Genomic DNA, 20,939 nt, shown 5'->3' with positions numbered 1-20,939 from the left:
TACAAAATGTAAATTAAATGGTTTTGATTATATTAAACTAAAAAGCTTTTGTACAAACAAAAACAATGTAGTCAAAATCAGGAGGGAAACAACAAATCGGGAAAAAATCTTTATAACGAAAAACTCGGACAGGGGTCTAATTACTCAAATATACAAGGAGTTAAAGCAATTGTATAAAAAATCAAGCCATGCCCCAATTGATAAATGGGCAAGAGACATGAATAGGCAATTTTCAGGTAAAGAAATCAAAAGTATCAATAAGTACATGAGAAAGTGTTCCAAATCTCTAATAATTAGAGAAATGCAAATCAAAACAACTCTGAGGTATCACCTCACACCCAGCAGATTGGCTAAAATGAAAGAAGGGGAGAGTAATGAATGTTGGAGGGGATGTGGCAAAATCGGGACATTAATGCATTGCTGGTGGAGTTGTGAACTGATCCAGCCATTCTGGCTGGCAATTTGGAATCATGCTCAAGGGGCTATAAAAGAATGCCTGCCCTTTGATACAGCCATACCATTGCTGGGTTTGTACCCCAAAGAGATCATAGATAAACAGACTTGTATGAAAATATTTATAGCTGTGCTTTTTGTGGTGGCAACAAACTGGAAAAGGAGGGTATGTTCTTCAATTGGGGAATGGCTGAACAAACTGTGGTATATGCGGGTGATGGAATACTATTGTGCTAAAAGGAATAACAAACTGGAGAAGTTCCAGGCGAACTGGAGAGACCTCCGGGAATTGATGCAGAGCGAAAGGAGCAGAGCCAGAAGAACATTGTACATAGAGACTGATATACTGTGGTAAAATCGAATGTAATGGACTTCTGTACCAGCAACAATGCAATGACACAGGACAGCTCTGAGGGATTTATGGTAAAGAAAACTACCCACATTCAGAGGAAGGACTGCAGGAGAGGAAACACATAAGAAAAGCAACTGCTTGAACATATGGGTCGGGGTGGACATGATTGGGGATGTGGACTCGAAATTACCACACCAATGCAACCACCAACAATTTGGAAATAGGTCTTGATCAAGGACACATGACAAAACCAGTGGAAATGTGCATCGGCCATGGGTGGGGGGAGTGCGCGGGGTGAAGGGGAAAGTAGGAGCATGAATCATGTAACCATGTTAAAAATGATTATTAATAAATGTTTAAAAAAAAAAGTAAAAAAAAAAACCTGTGCATGGTGAATTCACAGTTTAATAAGAAATCTCCTTTATTCTTTGTAAATGGAAATATTTGTCTGTTCTTATTTGTTTTTCTTTAAACATATATGTATGTTTTAAAAGAATCTAAGCTTCCTACAGTCAAAAAAATTTTTTTTCTTTTTCTTTGTAACGCAGTAAACACTTAAATGTTTGGTGTTTGATAAAATGGCAAACCTTTTAAAAACATACATTTTATCAAATTCCATTATTTTATATATCTGTATTATAGATTTTCAAGCTGAAAAACATACCTTTCCATAGGCAGTCTTGAGACTCAATATTTACAAGAATCTAAAGTACTCTCCTTTCCACATCTCAACATGTCCCTGGCTAAATTTTTCATTATTTCCCTTTCATTGGCTTGCACTTCCTATTTTCCTGTTTTCATTTTCTTTCCCTCCCATTTGCCCAAGTTGTGAACCTCAGAATCGACATTAACTTTTTACTTTCTCTTGTTAAGCATATCCAGTTAATAAGTTTCATTGATTTTAACTATTCCTGGCTTTCTCTGGACTTTGAAACCATGCCCCTATGCTGGGTCCCATTATCTCTCTATCATTTTGTTTTTCACCTTTGTTTTGTGCCTTCTCCCAGGAGAGTGTATGCTTCTTAAGGGCAGGGGCCATCTTTTTTTTTTATTTGCATTTATATCTGTAGCATTTAGCACCATGCCTGACACATAGTAAGCATTTAAAAAATAATTGTTTCCTTCCTTGTTTCCTCCTTCCTACAAAATCTACCACATTCATTACTAAATATGAGAGTAGGATTGGAGCAGAAGTTAAGACTTTAAGCTCAGTACCAAACTTCTTGAGAAAGGAGGTAAATAATTAAGCATAATTGACAACAGCAATGACCTAGGAAGGGTGTTTAGGAAAGAATAGAGCAAAGTCAAGATATCAATAAACAAAAAAAAATTGCTCTAAATTACTAATAATTAGAGAAATGCACATAAGGCAACTCTGAGATTCTACCTTATAACATCATATCCATAAGGTTGACAGAACAAGAAAATGTTAAATGTTGGAGGAGCTACATTAAAACAAGCACACTATTGATGAAGCTCTACACTGGTCCAGTCATTACGGAAAACAATTTGGAACTATGTCCCAAATTTAACTAAATGTACATATCCTTTCATTTAGTGATGCCACTACCTGGCCTATATTCCAAAGAAATCAAAGAAAGATGAAAAGTACTCACATATACAAAAATATTCATAGTAGAAAGAACTAGAAACTAAGGGAGAGTACACATTAATTGAGGAATGGCTGAACAAATTATACTTTGTGAATGTTATGGAATGCTAAATTATTATGTTGGGGTTCAGTTGTGATCCTAATGGATGGGATCCCACCCTCAGAACCAGCCCTGTTGATACAAGCCTCCCCCCCAACTCCTAAGTCCCAGTAGCTTTCAAGATGGACTTTGGAACTAGTCTTCCCTTCAGCCACCAGATCACACACCTCCCCTCTCACTTAACTGCTCAAGACTTTAAGTATCAAACTATTCAGGGGTTTAATTAAAGGATAAATCAAATTCAGGGTACAGGGGAAAAGGCAAATGGGAATCCAGGAAGGAGGGAAAGGAAGAACTTCTCTATCAGCTACGTCTTCTCCCCCAAGAGAGCAGCTGTGGACTTCTTCTGTAGCTTGGTCACAATAGCTAACTCTCTCTTTCCCCCTACAGTCTCCTATCAAATTTTTCTAAATTAATGTCACAGAGAAGTAACAGGATCAATTGGTGCAAGCAGGATCATGGAAGGGATCCCCCCAGAAGTTCGGGCTCTCTGGCCAAATTAGAGAATTGCTGTTCAATGTCTTCTTTGTGGGTAATTGTAGATATTAGAAATTGATGTGGTATTTGTGATCTCCTGAATTAGTCTCTCATACAAGTACAGAAAAGCCAAATTCACTCAGGATTCACCCCACAAAATCTGAACCTCCCAATCAAAGAATCAACCCCCCCAGCTCCTCGTCCAGTCAGGAGGGAAGTGAAGAGTTGAGGATCTTCAGAATTCTCCTTCAAACTCCTCTTGCTGTTGGCCCTTCCCAAAAGGAAGTCTCTCAGAGTTCCATGGGAACAGTTTCCACTCCCCTTCCAAGATGTGTGCTTAGTTATTCTTGATTTACCCCAATTCCACACTTACACCCCAGCAATATCATGAGACTTGAGTATAGCCAGTAATCAATGTAATTTTTCAGCACACAATTAGGTAAATTTTTTTTCCTTTCCAGGATGTTCCATTTTAGCCTAGATTTGGAACAATTTAATAATTATTTTTCACTTTTGCCTGAGGTAAAAGTATTAGTTTCATGAACAAGATACACACACACACAACATACATATCTGCACATGTATACATGTACTACATATATGTATATGTATATCTATATCTATATATATACACATAGAAAAAAAGAAACTATGATATTTTCATAAAATCAAAAATACTTCAAATCAAGTTACCCAAGCTAGGATTTTTAAGATAAAAATTATCTAACAGGTAGGTCTTACGATTAACTACAGATGAAAGATTTCAAAATATTCTGCACAATCTATTTGACATTTAGAAAATTTTTTAGCAACTCTAAAGCTCCCTCTGCTGACAGTAAAATAAAAAAAACCCAGCCACCCTCCACTTAGTTAACCCACATAAAAAATCAAAAAAACTAGGAGAGAAGGAAAAGTATTATGTACTTATGCAGACTCATAAATAAAAGAAAAATCCTAATTACCTCAAGGTTCTATTTCTCGTTTTAAAAAATTATATCAACCTGACAAACATTTGATTATACTATTCAAAGCACAAGGGGGATGAGAACTCAAGGACAAAGAAAAACAATTTTGTTTAATTTATCATGGATATGTGGCAAATTGCACATGAATAAAATTCTTTTGTTAAACAAAAATCCAAACATCATTAGCAAGTTCCTTTTGCCTTCCAAAAATTAGCATCAGCATTAAAAGCTTTATATGAAGTCAACAATAAACATTTGTAATATGACTATTATAGTGATGGCAAAAGATTTAGAGATGGAGTGCCAGGCCCACTGCCCCTCCAGATTTGCAGTGCTATGCCCCACCCCACCCTTACACCACACAGGGGAAAGAGGAAGCATTCCTATTGGACTGCTGGGCAGAGGGTTAAGTGAAGTTAGGAATGTCCTCAGCAAGTGTAGAGAGGGGGAGGGGATAGGCCTGAGTATTAAGCTCCCCTCCAGCTCTGCCACCTGTGAGTTGCCCACCTTACCCATGTGAGCTCCCATTGGGTTGCTGACCAGAGGGATGGGTAATGTGAAAAAATGTCATCAGGCATGGTGGAGAGGGGGAGGGGAGCAGCTCCACCCAAGTCCCTCTGCCTTTCTAGTAGAAAGGAGATTAGGGAGTGGGTGGTGGCCAAGTGCCCACAGAGAGTGCTCTGCATGTCATCTTTGGTCCCTGTGCTATAGTTTCACCATCACTGGCCTATTATGTGATAATCACTGTAACTAGAATCAAAGAAATCCAGGGCAGGTTTTAAATAAAAGCAAAAACAGTTCCTGCCCTTAAGGAATAAATAGTTTATATGAGAGAGAAAACATGTAATCATGTATAAATAAAATATATTCATAGTAAATTGGGGATTTTTAGCTAAAAATCACCCAACATATAGATCTTGTAGCTAACTATAGATGAAAGAAGAAATTCTGTATAATTTACAATAAGCACTTAGAAATTTTTCTGCTGGAAACCCTCTAAGATTAAGAAGGTCTGGGAAAGGATTCTTGTAGAAGTTATGACTTTAGCTGAGACTTGAAGGAAGCCAAGGAAGAAAAGAGATGGAGATGGGGGAGAAAGCTCCAGATATGGGGAATAAACAGTGAAAATATCTAGAGTAAAGTAATATAGTATCTTATTCATAGAACAGCCAGGAAGCCAGTGTTGCTAGGTCACAGAGTACCTGGTAGGGAATAAGTGTAAGAAGACAGGAAAAGTGGGAAGGAGGCAGTTTATGAGGGGATTTAAAAAACAAAATTTTGTGTTTGATCATATCATCACTAGAGAGCCACTGGAGTTGACTGAATAGAGGATGTGGTTGAAGAAAATTATTTTGATAACTGGAGGATGAACTGTAGTGGAATGAGGTTGCAATGTCAAGAGGAGAAACAGGGAAAAGTTCAGAAGACAACACCTTCCTTGTGAGGCTGGGTTTTTGGGACGATGGTGGGGCCAACCATGCTAAAAGGAAAGTTCAGAAATATGGAAGGTTTGTGGGGGAAGTACAAACTGGTCCAGGTTGGCAATGGAACAAGTTAAAGTCCCATGCTGGTTAATCAATCAATAAGCATTTATTAAGTGCCTACCATTAAGTCCAGGCACTGTGCTAAATGCTGGGAATCAAAAAAGAGGCAAAAGGCAATCCCTGTCTTCAAGGTGCTTACAATTTAATAGGGGAGACAACATGCAAATAAATATGCACAAAGCAAGCTATATAGAGAGTAGCTACCAATTAATTGAGGGGAGGCACTAGAATTAAGAAGGGTTGGCAAAGGCTTCCTGTAAAAGATGGGATCAGAAGTAAGATCCAGCCTGTGAGTGATCCCTTACTTCCAAACTAGTTGAAAAAAGAATACCTAGTTAAAAAAAATTTAATATCTGAGTTTGGATCTTGTTTCTGATATTAATTATGAACATGGACAGTCAATTAACCTTTCTAACACTCAATTTCCTTATTTGTAAAGTGTAAATGATACTTTTAATATCTGTTTTGCAGGATTATTATGATGTTCAAATAAGATGATTTTTGTGTTTTGCAAAATTTAAGGTGTTATATGAATGTTGATTATTACAATAAATATAAGTGAATAATAGCTTGTGACTAAAAACTGATATTTGATCAAATTAAAAGTGGAAGGAATAAATAATTGTATTTGGAAACAAATAAGATATATGACTAACATATATATATAGACCAATGGTGATAGAAAAGGTAAGAGATAATAAAGAAAATATCAGAGAGAGTGGTTTCTTAAAGGATATGTGAAAAGCCTTTCCCCTATCAATTTGAAGTAGACAGTACAGTATATTTCCATGTTTCCACAATCTTCCGGGAGGTTATATCCATACTAAAACATTAAAAAAATTACAAGCTTTTAAGAGATTATAATAAACATTGGTCAAATTAGGTATCTGGAGCAAAAAGTTAAGTATTCCTTACCATACTATCCCAATGTTTCTGAAAATCTTCACGTGACCGAAAAGGACAATCAGGGGAAACAGTATGAAGAATACTTGTTATTTGCCCCATTTTCATGCTATGCAAAAATGATATAATTATCATTAATAAAAAATGTAATACAGTTTAAGTAAACTGATTTCCAGCTTAATTTTAGTAGACCAAGTAATGCTATTTAGAAAAATTTTACTTCTTACATCAGAAAAGGCTAACATTATAAAACTTCCCTAATTCAAACTAATCAGTAGGAAGGAAATCTGAATCAGGAAAAAAATGTCTGTCCTATAGGGCATTTTAAAAAATAAATTTCTGTTTAATACAGAAAGTAGCACAAAATAATGTCTAAAAGAAGGGTTTCTGTACAGGTTTTCCTAATATCTTTTCTGATGTACAGAAGAGTATCATTTGTAAATAACACATTGATTATATACCAAAAATACTTAATTTATTTTTGAGAAGGGAGAAATATAGCTCTGTTATTTAATTAGGACGGAGTCCTCCCAGTTGATAGAAAATCTCTCTACAGATGAGATTGCAGAAGGCCTCTGTAATTTAATATCTTAAAAGGGTTGTCCCAGTCACTGAGAGGTTAAGTGACTTCCACTACTCACATAGTTTGTATGTGTCAGAGGCAGGATTTAAACTCAGGCCTTCCAGACCCTAAGCCTAAGTTTCTTATGATATTCAAAATATTCTTCCTGTAATTGAATTAATTTATAATTTAATTTATCCTAGTTTCTTCAACAAACTCCTTAAAATAATAAATTAAAAATTCTGACTCAAGCCAGACCATCCAAACAATCATCAGTCCTTAGCAGGATTCAAACTAGTAAGACTGTTATATCTGAATAAAGCTTTAACAGTTGTTATTTCATGTTGCTGTTTAGTCCTTTTTAGTCATGTCTGACTCTGTGACCTCATTTGCTGTTTTCTTGGCAAAGATAACTAGAGTAGTTCCTATTTCCTTCTCCAGCTCAATTTATAGATGAAGAAACTGAGGAAAATAGAGTTAAATGATCTGCCCTGTATATTTCTGAGGCCACATGTGAACTCGGGAAGATGTCTTTCTGACTTCAGATCTGGCACTCTATCCACTGTACCACCTACCTGCCCCAGTGTCATTTCATAATCTTTTATTAGTAAAAATTCAAATCTAGACACTACACTCTGTAATTTGAGACAATCAATTCTATCATATAACAATAAACTAGAACCTAAAAGTGGAATAGGTGTATCTGTTTTTATAAAGAACATTTTCCTTTGGTTAGAAAAAGGCATAATAATTTTTGAAACTAGAACTAATGGACAACAATTATAATAACTTCCTTTGAGTGATATGATGAAAGAAATGAATGATTTTAGAAAGCTAATATACAACCATATAATGACAGAATACCTCATGAAATCTTAGAATTTATGAGTGAGGCTTAAAGATCTTAAAAATCAATTAATCCAGACCCCCATTTTGTATAAGGAAACTGAGACTCAGATAGACTATGTCATATAACTGGTTAGTGGTATGGATAAGACCAGAATTCAGATCTCTTTTTACCATATTATTTTGTTTTGTTTTTATTTTTTGACACCATTTTATTTATGACTCAATTCACAAAATGTTAACCTCACGTGATCTAATTTAGCATATACTAAGAAGTGGAAATTGATATTTTTAACCTGCCAGAGAAGTTAGAAATTGAAATCTTACCTTGGTAAGACATAGCACCAGTTGCTTAAAATGGAATGCCCCTCAATAATGGCATGCTTGTTACCATCAAAATTCTTTAATATGTTTTCAGAAATGTCAAAGTCATTTAGCTTTTAATAGAAAGAAAACATTTTAATTCATAAACCCCAAAATGAATCTAACCATTAGAAAGAAATATATATACATATAATCAGATCCACCTCACTCCCCAGGTACACTGGTTTAAATTACACAGTTATATATATATACACACACACATATATATTTGTGCTATATACTGTGACCAAATCACCAAATACCTGGCTTCCCAATTACTCTGTCAATAGTGGTCCTGCAGGCAATAACATCAAAGCTTATTTGACTTCACTGATTATTTATAGAATTCACTTGTACTAAAGCATTTGTTATCTTGTATTGTTAGTTATTTGTGTGTGTGTATATTACTTCCTTTCTCTCCAACTAAACTCTAAGTCCCTTAATGTACCATTTCTCATAAAACTGTCAAATCCTTATTTGTTGATAATGCCTCCACTATACCATAGAAATCATCAGATATCTCTTTCTTGCTATATCTAATGTCTTCTCTTTCTGTGGCTACTTTAGGGCATACTCATTTTCTTTCTCTGAACTGCTATAGTGCTTAGAAGTATTGGAAAGGGACAATGTACTGTGTATCTCTATACATAAATGTATGCATGTATCATTCAACAAACATTTATTGAATATGTACTATATGCCAGGCACAGTGTTAAGTAGTAGGGATAAAAACACAATTTTGTGTGCCTGTGAATGTTAATGCATATGCATATATCTATGTATGTATCTATGTCTTAGAACTGATAAGTGTGTGTCTTAGAGTATGAGTGTCTTAGAACTGATAAAGCTTCTTACATAATACTCTTAATAATTTTTGACAATCAGAATTCCATATTTATTGATGATTTGTCCTAACTGGTCCCTCTTCAAATGCTCTATATTCAATAGTCTAGTTTGAGGGATAGATAATTCGATGATGGGATCTGTAGACAAACCTAGAACAATAAAAACAGTAAATACTCAATAAATGTATTTTGGTGACTATCAAAACAAAATGAGCTTTCTGACATTCTTCATGCTAAATAAGAAAGCACCACCCTAAAATAAAACCCAAGAAAAATCACAACAAAAGGCTAGAAATTGGAATACTTTGGTACCTTGGGTGGTGGTAGTCTAACTGTACAAGCTTCAATACTGATGCAAAGTTGGGTTTCTGACACATTGAAGTCCAAAACTGAAAGTAAAATGTTTACTACCATTGGTCTCAAATTTTTATCATGACAAATTTTTCTGTGCTATCAAAATATGTTAAGTATTTCAAGCCTAATAGTAAAAGAATGTGGCCCCAAAAGAAACTAAGCTATGAACACTTTTTTGAATGGATATTCCTGAAATAAATACTGACAACAGAAAAAGAAGTATACTAATTATGTAATGAACGGAAGAAGTAATACAGATAGGGAATATGATGTAATAGGAATAGCACTGGATTAGGAATTGAGATCCTAGGCCTTGAGTTCAAACCCTGGTTCTATAACTACCACCTGTACAATCTTGGGCATGTTACTTGGGCCTCGGTCTCTTAATAAATAAAATTAAAGGTTTGGATTAAATGTTCTCTTAATTTACTTCTGGTTGAAACTTATGATCCCAAATTCCAGTCTCAGTAGATGTATACCCAATAGTGTGATAGATACACTGATACCTTCAAGATTTTTAAAGAGGTAGTGAAAAGACTATAGCACTCTTTAAGGTAGACCCTTTCTAGGTGATTTATGAGATGCAGATTATAAAAGCACATAATCTGTTTTGCTGAAAAGGGTACTTGATGAACCAAAGTAAAAACAGAATTCAAATAAGTTCTATATGTTTGACAATTCTGGGTCTTAAAGATTTGAAGTTAGACTTACAGGGTTAAACCAGAGTGAGAGGAAGAATGTGAAAAGTCCTACAGTAAAAGAACGAACCAGCACAAAAATTTTATAAACCCAAAAGCTGTTATATGATTGGATAACATGTAGATTGGACTGAAACTAATACACAGAGAAAGCCTTCCTCTGTGCTTTCTAGTACTTGATCTGAGTTGCCTTTCAGATAGTAAATGTGCCCAGAGGTTATGACTGGACAACGCAAAATTCCCAGAGTCTTTGAGCTCTCATCTTTTTTTCATTCACAATTAAAATTGCTTTCAATATCAGAATGAGGAATTCTTAACTGTCACTTCAGATCCAACTAAGTGAAGAATTAAACTAAGATTAAAATTTTACTTCTGGACCAAAAAATTAGGGCAGAGCAATTACTACTACACAATGTTTGTGAAACTATGGACTAATAGTGGGAAAATAAATTGTCCTAATAATGAATGTCCACTGAAGAGTATGGTTGAGCTATCAGTGGTTCCCAAACTTTTTTGGCCTACCACCCCCTTTCCAGAAAAAATATTACTTAGTGTCCCCTGGAAATTATGAAACTATTTATTGAACTCAGAATAGAATGTAATACAAAAAAAAAGTGTGGCCATCACTGCCCTCCTGGATCACTGCAGCACCCACCAGGGGGCCACTTTGGGAATCACTGAGCTATATGGTTGATTTTGAAGTTTTAGAACATCTCTGATATTCCAGTAAGTTTTTTTTTTCCTTTAGTAGAGAAGGAAACATGCGCTTCTTTTTAGGAGTCAAGTTTTTACTTTTGAAAATGTCATTATTATGACACTTAATGTGAACAGGCTCTTACATCATAAACAACTAAATGTTGGTAAAATTCACTATTCCTAATGCATTTCTAAACAGAACATAAAAGTGTTTTTCAATCAGGATAGTTGTTCTTAATATAATACTTGCCAATCGTTGGAAAAAATTGTATTTTCAATTCTTTTTCAGATCAAAATGCTAAAAGGGGCTCACAAGGTTAAATCCATCATTCTGATCCATTATAAACATACAAACCAAAATCATGTCAACTCTAAGATATATAAAGATGTCTTTTAAGAACAGATAATCATGTTGTTTTATTTACTAACATATCTACTTACCAATGGCACTTTGCCTTCCCATTTGAGAAAGAAAATCTCTCCCTTAAAGAAATCCACAGAATATACTGTATTACTATAATTCAAGAATTTTACTGCTGCACATAAAAGTCATCATCTCTGAAATTTTTCATACATAGAGACTAAGAAAAATGCTATAAAATTAATTTGTTATTCAAAGGAATCTTAGATGATATTTCAAAGAAAAATAAAACCATCCACATATTTGATTTAAATCAAAAGTAGCACAGAAATATTTAGCCAAATATGTAAGAAAGGATATGATATAAAGATTTTTTTCAATAAAATATTTCTCCCCTGGCAGAGAATATTTAGATAGAATTCGATAAGTAAATGTACATGCATTCCTGAAGGTTTCCCAGGAATTACCACCAATATAATTTTTCCTTCTGTAGCCTTCTTCATCTGAATGAGTTGAGAGGGTTTGCAGGTAATATTACTTTTGTACCTTAATACTAAAATCTGAAAATAATGCTATGGATGATTAGATCTTTATAATTATGGAAGGCACTGCTATCAGAAGAATCTGGAGCAAAATTATCCTAGAAAAGTTCAGCAGAGGTTTGGGTAGCATTTACATTATTGTTGGCTCTTACTTATGGCTTGTGTGGGGCTAACTACCCTCAAAGCAACGTTTCCTATAAACAAGATAAATAAAAACCAAGAAGAGATAGAAAAATTACTTTGAATTTACTTACCTGAATATACAATGCATACTACCACAACTTCCCCTAAAAAGTAAGCTATTCAAGAATTGTGTTTTTTAATCTTTGTTATATCTAGTTATTCCACATGGAAGGTGCTTAATAAATGTTAAAAACTAAATTGGCAAGCAAAAACAAACTAGAAGGACTCATAAACTAAGAAAGGCTCTTAAATTCACCGATAACCAGGCAAATTAGTTACCTTGAACTAGCAAATGACCAGCTTTATTCCATGATGGTGAAAGTCTGGCTGTGATTGAGTAGGAGAGACATGTTTGAAGAATGGCAGGAACTACTCTTTGAGGAGTCACCACCTAAAAATATTCAATAACAAAAAAAAAGGGGGAAATCTTAAAAGTAAAGAACATTTTCTTAGGGAATCATCAATTCTCTATCCCAAACATCTTTCTATCTGTCCCTTTTGTCCTTATGGTACTTTTACCCACTTGGTACAATATAAATCCTTTTTTTAGTGGAAAAAAGTTATTGTTTGGAGTTAGAAAAACTGGGTTCAAATCTCAATTCTGCCAGTAACTAAATGTTTGTCCATGGGGAAGTCATTTAATTTCTCTGAATCTCTATTTTTCTCATAGAGTAAAATGAATATTCTGCACTTGATAATCTCTGTCTCTTTCCAGCGCTAAGTTCTTTTAAATATCATAACGGTCCCATAAAGGTCTCCTTACCTCCACTAATCTATCTTTCATCCCTCTGGCTAACTAATCTTTCTTGCGCAACAGTCTAGTCATATCATTTCTCTGCTCAAAAATCTCCCATGACTGTCTTTTGCTTATCATGTCAAGTTTAAGTTCCAAGATCCTCTACTGTCTGATGTCATTGCCTTTTCTCAAAGCTTCATCCTATATGATCCCTCAATGCTCTATGGTCCAACCTTGCTACTATTACATGTTATATTTTCCCATCCCTGTATTTTTGCACTCACAATGTTGACTGCCTAGAGTGTTATCCCTCTCAGAAAAAATCACAGATAATCTGGTTAGCTTTGGAAATGAAGTATGAAATTGATCACATGTTTTAAAAAGGAAAAGAAGATATATATAATAGATTCACAGAATCATGTGCAACACTCTTTTCCTGTTCCATTATGTAGAGAAATGTTCATTTTATTTGGCATTTGTTAAGAATAATTTATAATGATATAATGATATCTGAACAAATTTGCTCAGTATAAAAAAATTTTTTTAATACTCTCTCCCTGTCTTTTGAGTTCCTAGCTATCCTTTAAAGCAGGGGTCGACAACCTTTTTGGCTGTGAGAGCCATAAACGCCACATTTTTTTAAATGTAATTTCGTGAGTGCCGTACAGTGCTCACAGTGTGTGCTCCTGTAACAGCGCCTGAAAAAAAATTGACTTTATGGCTCCTGCAGAAAGAGCCATATCTGGCCCTCAAAAGAGCCAGATATGGCTCAAGAGCCATACATTGCTAACCCCTGCTTTAAAGACACATTCAGATACCAATTCTTTCATAAAACTTTGAATGACCATATCCTTTCCCCTCAAACATCACAAAGCATTATGCACCATTTTAACACGTGTGCGTTTTGGAATGGCTCTGAACCCTGAAAGACATCTCCCAGGACTCTCTACCTTAACTTCCTCTACCTCAACTTCCTCATTGTGCCTTTGCACCCCCAAGAGCTTTGGTCCCAGCTAGCTGCTGAAGATCTGGTTTTCCCTGGCTTTCCAAAACCTTTTCTTTTCTAAACCCTAAGTAAACCCAGTGAAATATCCCTAGAGTTTAACCTGATTTTGTTCTGCTCCAAAGCCCACCTCTAAAGGGCTAAACTTCCCTATGGGGCTGGGGGGACCCTGCTACCTACTCTTCCTTTCCCTACCACCTTTCCCATACTCCTTTTTTTTACCCATGGCACACACTAACAAATATTATTTTATATTATCTGTATACGTCATATATTATAATACACTGTGTCCTGATTAGACTATAAGCTCCATGAAGACTGAGTTCTTATTTTACTATCATATTTAAACTTTGTTTCCACATCCTCCTACCTAGAACAGTACTTTGTATTCATCGGGTATTTAGGAAATATTGAACATAAATTGAGTTAAAGTTCCTTTCTCAGAAACGTAAGTCAGAACCTTTCATCAAAGCATTTTATTCAGCAAGAAGACATTCTGGATTAAAATACTTACAGATGCTTTGGTAGATGCATAATTCCATCAATATGAGAATTCTTCGATGTCGCCTCATTTTTTTCCCCCATGTTCTTCCAAGCACTGAAATCCACCCTATTGTTCTCTTATTATCTTTGTGATTCTATTGTACCATTCTGGACATCCATTTCTTTAATTTGTGCTACATGAAAACCCTTCCTCCTTTTCTATTTGTGTGTCTATATATCTCATTTGTCAATTTTCAAGGGCAAAATATAGTTGATAACACAATACATCCTAGTTATACAAAGACATACATATTTCCATCTCCATTTAAAGTTAGCTGCAATATTACTTAATTTTAATTTTTTTAAAAAGGACACTGCATGGTTTGTAGCTGTATTGAATCACTGGAACAATACCAGTATTTAAAAGACAGATTTCTACAAAGGAATTAAGGAGTTTAAGATCACTTAAACCTCTGTATTGGATTATAAGGTCATCAATTTATAAAAAGGCCCTTAGAAGCCGTCCAGTCTAACATTCTCATTTTACATATGAGGAAACTGAGGCCAAAAGAGGTTAAGTAACTTAATCAAGGCCAGAAAGCTAAGTGTCAGGACCAAGATGTAAACTAGGTCTGGGATTGAGGCCACTGTCTCTAACTCCAAATATGGCATGCTTTCCACTGAACTATACTCCCTCACTAAGCCACAGACCACTTTTGCCGGTCAATCTTTCTTTTCACAAACTTAAATTATCCTTTATAGCAATTCACTTTCAAATTACCAAATTTGCAAAGGCAGATATTAGCAGATTACATTTCTTTTTATTCTTCCCTGTTCTGAAACCCTGCCAGAAACTTCTGGGGCTAATTTTAATAGTTACTATTGAATACAAATGTCCTACTTTGAAGTCTCATATGGAGATGATGCTGAAGTTTTCAAAGGCTATCTTCATGAAGTGAAAGTTATGACAAAGTCTATCAAGTCACTTTTGGAAACTATTTTTGTTTATTTGGAAATATAAATGTATTATCTTGAATAGCTTCTAAAATCAAAGATTGAGAAATATGACCAGGAGTAAAAGGGAGCAAGAGGTTTTTTATTTTCCTTGAGATCGTTACAATCTAAGAGACTAGAATAGTTTTCTAAGACTGAGGGTATTCTTGATATTTCCATAAAGCACTAAAGTTTCATGAGTCAATATTGTAAATTTAAGTGTTTATCTAAATTCATCTATTTGATTAAAATATAAGGTGTTTCAATATTCATTTATGGATGAGAACTATCTCTTTAAAGTCTCTTTTTATTTAGTTAGAAAAATCTCCAAATGGCCTATTTTATTATTTCAATGCATTGAGAACAATTGCTAGTTTACCTTAAGTGTTTCTTTTGTAGGTTGTTTTTTTTTTTTAAGAGGACACCAACATTTCCTATGCCCTATTCTTTTTACTCCACAATACAGCTGCCTGAGTAGGCTGGAAACTACAAATAGACATTCTATTGTCTACAATGAGACCTGTGAAAAAGTTATGATTGGTATGCACAGTTGTAAATGTAAAAGGTCACTGCGTATATACCTTGTTCACAGTATGTCTGTGTCTATACATTTACTTTTAAATTTAAGAAAAATCTTTTTTAGCATTTTATTTTTTTGGAAATGGTCAAATGCAGAACATTTGGAGATAAAAGAGATATGTTTGAATCCTAGCTCTTTCACTTACTCCCAATATGACATTAGGTAAATTATTTAATTTTTCTAGAACTAAATCTCCTTATTTGTAAAATTAAAGAACTGGTGTAAATGATTGGTCCAGTTTTAAATTATAATCCTATGAAGTATGGCCCAGTAATAGGCTCTGCTACCACTGAAGAATAAGAATAGATAAATATTCAGATATTCATTACATCGTTAGCCACCAAATAATGAAGTCTTTAGTTGTAGTGTTTCATTAAATAAAGAAAAATATAAAATACAAACAGGCATAGCCAAATAATACAAAGTTTGATATTAACCATGTCCAAAAATGTGTATCTCATTCTACATATTAATCTGCCATTCTCTGCCAGGAGGTAGTTTGTTACTGCATTGATAAGAGTTCTGAAGTCTTTTGAAACTGTTCATTTTACCATATTGATATTAGAGTAAAAATTATTCTCCCAGGTCTGTTCACTTCATTCTGTATTAGTTCACACAAATATTCCCACATTTCCCTAAAATATTTAAAGCATTTCTTATAGCACAATAGTACTCCATTACATTATTATGCTACAGTTTATTCAGCCAGTCCCCAACTGATGGGTACTCTCCTAGTTTCCAGTTCTTTGTTACCACAAGAACTGCTAGAAATAATTTTTTGTATATACATGATCATTTTCTCTTTCTTTAATCTCCTATGAGTATAAAACCTAAATAATGGTATCATTAGTTCAAAGGATATGGACAGTTTACTAGTTTTGGAACATAGTATCCAATTATTTTCCAGAATGGCTGGAGCTCTTCCAAAAATGCATCATTGTGTCTGTTTTAATGCAGACCCTCCAATACCTGACTTTTTTCTTTTTTTGTCAGTTTTCCTAATCTGATGGGTATAAAATGGAACCTCAAAATTGCTTTAATGTGCCTTTCTTTAATTCAGTCATTTAGTCAATAAAATGTATTAATTGGGGGCAAAGGGAAGGTACTTAGCACAGAGGCATGATAGAAAAGTACAGAGGAATGGAGTCAGGTTGGAAAAAAAGAGATGGTTGGCCCAGGCACTTTCCTTAAATGGAAGTTCTGAGAGGACCTCTTTACTCTTCACTCTCTAATCAGAGGGAGGTAGGGACCCCAAGAGCACAGGGTACTGATGAAGTATAAGTTCCAAGGCTGAAGTGATCTTGCATGATGGAAGATGTTTCTAGGGCATTAGGGAGAAGTCCAGAGGAAGGCAGCCAGGTATGATTTGAAGCATTCTTTCATATGACTATAGAGAGCTTGTATTTCTTTCATTGGGAACTGCCTGATCACATACACTCTGACCATTTATTAACTGGCAAATGATTCTTACTCTTATAAGTTTGAATCAGTTCTTTATATATCTTGCAAATGAAATCTTCATCAGAGAAACTTACTGCAAAGATTTTCCCATCAATTAACTGTTTTCCTTCTAAACTTACTAGCACTGTATTTGCAAAAGCTTTTTAATTTTATATGATCAAAACTGTTCATTTCTCCTTCTGTGTTCTTCTTTATCCCTTGTTTTTTGTGATCTATTTACAGATCTGAAAATTAATTGTTTATGATATAACCTTTTATGCATAAGATATGTATCTGTTAGGAACTTATCTTGTCATATAACGAGATGCTATCTAAACCTATTTTCTATGATATTGTTCATTTTTCCCAGAAATTTTTTCCAAACAATCATTGTTTTAGTAGCCAGGATTTTTGAGTTTGTTAAAATCAAGGCTAATATGTTCATTTAGTTCTTTGTGTTGCATATTTAACCTTTTCTATTAATCAACTTCTCTATCTGATTATTACTACTGTGAAATACAGTTTAAGAGATGCTACTACTAGGCCTCTTTCCTGCACAGCTTCTCTCATTATTTCAGATTCTTGACTTTTTATTCCTCCAGATGAATTTCATTATTATTTTTCTTGTTCTAGAAAGTAGTTTGATTGATAGGGAACTGAATAAATAAATTAATTTAGCTATCATTATCACTTCTATAAAATTAGCTCTCCCTACTCATGCACAATTAATATTTTTCCAATTATTTAGATCTGTCTTTATGTCCATAAACAATGCTTTGTAACTGTATTCTTATAATTTCTGTGTGTATCTTGGTAGGTAGACTCGCATGTATTTTAGATATTCTATAGTTATTTTAAAGCCAGATAGGTGGTACAGTAGATAGAACACTAGGCTTAGAATCAGAAAGATTCATCTTGATATGTTCAAATCTGGCTTCAGACACTAACTAGTTATTTGACCCCGGCAAGTCACTTCACTCTGTTTACTTTAGTTCCTCTTCTATAAAATGAGGACATAAAAATGGCAAATCACTTCACCATTTTTGCAAAGAAAACTGCAATTGGGGTCATGAAGAGTTAACATGACTGAAATGACTGAAAACAAGTTACTTTAAAAGGAATTTCTTTTTATATCTCTACTTTTGGTTTTGATTGATAATATACAAAATTGTTCATGATTTGCTTGGATTTATTTTTTATCGTGAAATTTTGCTGGCTATCATTTCAATTCATTTTAGTTGACTCATATTATTAGCAAAAGATAGTTTATTTTGTTCTCTCTTTATTTAAGCGTATTCCCTGAATTTATTTTTCTCATCTAATTGCTATGACTAGATTTCTAGCAGTATATACTATAGTAGTGGTGATAAAGCACATCCTTGCCTCTTTAACAATTTATGCTTCAAAACTGGAGTTTGTTTTGTTTATAACTAATCCTTTGATTTTAATCCTAACTTCTTTTCATGTTCTTGCCTGATTGTTTGTTGAGTTTAATGTGCTTCTATACCAAATACCTCCTATGTGTATTTATTCCTTCTTTGTCCAATTCAGGTAAAAGTGAAGTTCAAGAATCACTCACTCACTCCTATACCCCTCTTACTCTACATTTGTATAATGTCCTCCCCATGCACCATGATTACATGAGAAAGTAAGTTCTATCCCTTTGCTCTTCCTTAGTGTATTCGTTTTCTTTCTCTTTTCTTTTTTCTCTTAAGATTATCAAAATAAAACAAAATTGTTCCTATGTCCACTGCCTTATTTTATTACTCACTTCAAGACTCTTACAGACATTAGGGTTATAAAAAGATACTTTCCTCTCTCTTAGACTTACCTTTCTGTGCTTTTCTGACCTCTGTGTTTGCAGTTCAGTGTATCTACTCAGATCTGGCCTCTTCAATAAGAAAGATTTAAAGTCTTCTTTTTAAATTTAAGATCTCTCCCCCCCTCACTGATAACATCATATTCTGGTTTTCTGAGTAAATTATTCATGGTTGTAAGTTTTTATATTTTGCCTTCTAGAATAATGTATTACAAGCTTTCCTCTTCTTTAAGGTGGTGGCTACTGATCCTAATTGAGGCTCCTTGGTACCTGAACTTTTTCTTTCTGGATACTTGAAGTATTTATTATTTGATGTGTAAGCACTGGATTTTGGGTATGATATTCTTGGGAGTTTCCATTTTTTGTGTTTTAGTAAGTGAGTAGGAGATTTTTTCTATTTTTACTTTGACCTTTAGTTCTAATGTCTCTGCAGTTTTCATTCATAATTTCCTGAAATAGCATATCTATGCTTGCATAATCTACATTTTCAGGTATTTCTACAATTCTTAGATTATCCCCTTATCCTGTTTTTGAAATTAATTATTTTTTATAAGAAATACCTTAAATTTTCTGATTTTTTCCCCTCTATCAACTTTATTGGGAGTATTTTTTCCCTCTCATACAATAGCTCATCTCTGTCAATCCAACCCTAATTTTCAAGAACTTTGTTACCTCAAGGTTTTGTAGCTCTTATACTAAGCTATTTATTCACCTTCTAGTTCTTTTTTTTAATAGGTCTCATTTGTTTTTTTCATTTTTCCCCTAGAACTCTCATTTTATTTATAATATCATTTTTTAATCCTTGCTTCATTTTTTCCATAAATTACAGTAGAGGTTGTAGTATATCTTATTTGCTTTGAAACTTGGCTTTCAATGAAGTGGAGTTATTTTCTTCTTCTGGGTTTGTGTCTTGAGGGTACCTAGACCCATAATATTTTTCATATTATGGACATTTTCTTCTGTTTACTCATTTGTCTAGCCTTATTTCCTGAACTAGGACTTTGTGGTGGAGTCTGGTTCTATGCCTTCCTATGGAAGGAATAATGAGATCTCCCTTTGTCCTGAATTGTATTATCATAGTGTGGGTAAAGAATGCTATGTTTACAAAAACCTCAGGCGCAGTTCCAGCTAACACATTACACTTGACAATTAACAGAGAGTATTTTTTGTCAAAGCAGTTTGATCTATAGCAGTGATTCCCAAAGTAGGCACCACCACCCCCTGGTGGGTGCTACAGCAATCCAGGAAAGTGGTGATGGCCACAGGTGCATTTATCTTTTCTATTAATTATTAAAATTTTTAAAAAATTAATTTCCAGGGGCATTAAGTAATATTTTTTCTGGAAAGGGGGCTGTAGGCCAAAAAAAAGTTAGGGAACCACTGATCTATAGAGTGCCCTCCTGATTGCTGCCCTCCATCTGCAAGCCCCACAGGCTCACAAGAACTAGTATGAAGTAAGAGTAACAGAGGTGAAAGCTCTAAAAGTCCTCAGATAGTCTATGGTCCAGGTTCTTGACCTTTTGCTCCCTGTACACTGCTGCTGACTCTAGACTTCTCTTATGTAAGAGTGGGTAAAAAATCACTCCACCCCATTTTAGCTATGATTCTTTAACTAGGTGGGAACATATCTTAATTCCAATCATGTTCTTTGAAAATGATTGTTGTATTAAGTACTTATATTTAGTTCTTTAACTAAGTACAAAAAGGTATTTTGAAAGGCAGTTCAATTCAAATGACACTAGCCAGTCTGTTCCATTCTGGTTCCTTTTTTAAAGCATTTTCAGGAAAAATATTGATTCTATGAATTGGAATAAGCATGGTATTCTAGTTAAACTCTCCTGAGAAGGAAATGTCTGTAGGAGAGGAGGAAAGAGAATCCTTAACCAAGTCTCCTTTCCTCCCCTAATACTTGACCTTTTAAAAGTCTAGAGAATGTTGGACTTCCGATCTTTCCATCTATGTACTAAATGGTGTCCCAGATCAAATGAAAGCAGTATCTGAATGATCAGAAGCCAAAGACAAACTGGAC

At 34.3% G+C, this 20,939-nt stretch overlaps 1 protein-coding gene across 1 annotated transcript in view; it reads right to left on the bottom strand.

The window, feature by feature from the left end:
* The window catches only part of C1H18orf63 (chromosome 1 C18orf63 homolog), a 51,405-nt gene that overhangs the window by 16,692 nt on the left and 13,774 nt on the right, over positions 1-20,939 (bottom strand). The window contains exons 4-8 of the mRNA XM_044658099.1: positions 12,136-12,247; positions 9,335-9,411; positions 8,142-8,251; positions 6,419-6,515; positions 6,241-6,326 (exon numbers count right to left, since the gene is read on the bottom strand). Of these exons, the coding sequence (XP_044514034.1) occupies positions 6,241-6,326; positions 6,419-6,515; positions 8,142-8,251; positions 9,335-9,411; positions 12,136-12,247 (482 nt within the window). The remainder of the gene's footprint in view (positions 1-6,240; positions 6,327-6,418; positions 6,516-8,141; positions 8,252-9,334; positions 9,412-12,135; positions 12,248-20,939) is intronic.

The sequence above is a fragment of the Gracilinanus agilis genome, chromosome 1, assembly GCF_016433145.1.
Source record: "Gracilinanus agilis isolate LMUSP501 chromosome 1, AgileGrace, whole genome shotgun sequence".
NCBI classification, from domain to species: domain Eukaryota; kingdom Metazoa; phylum Chordata; class Mammalia; order Didelphimorphia; family Didelphidae; genus Gracilinanus; species Gracilinanus agilis.
Note: the sequence above shows the minus strand (reverse complement) of the source record. Positions and strands in the feature narration are given on the sequence as shown.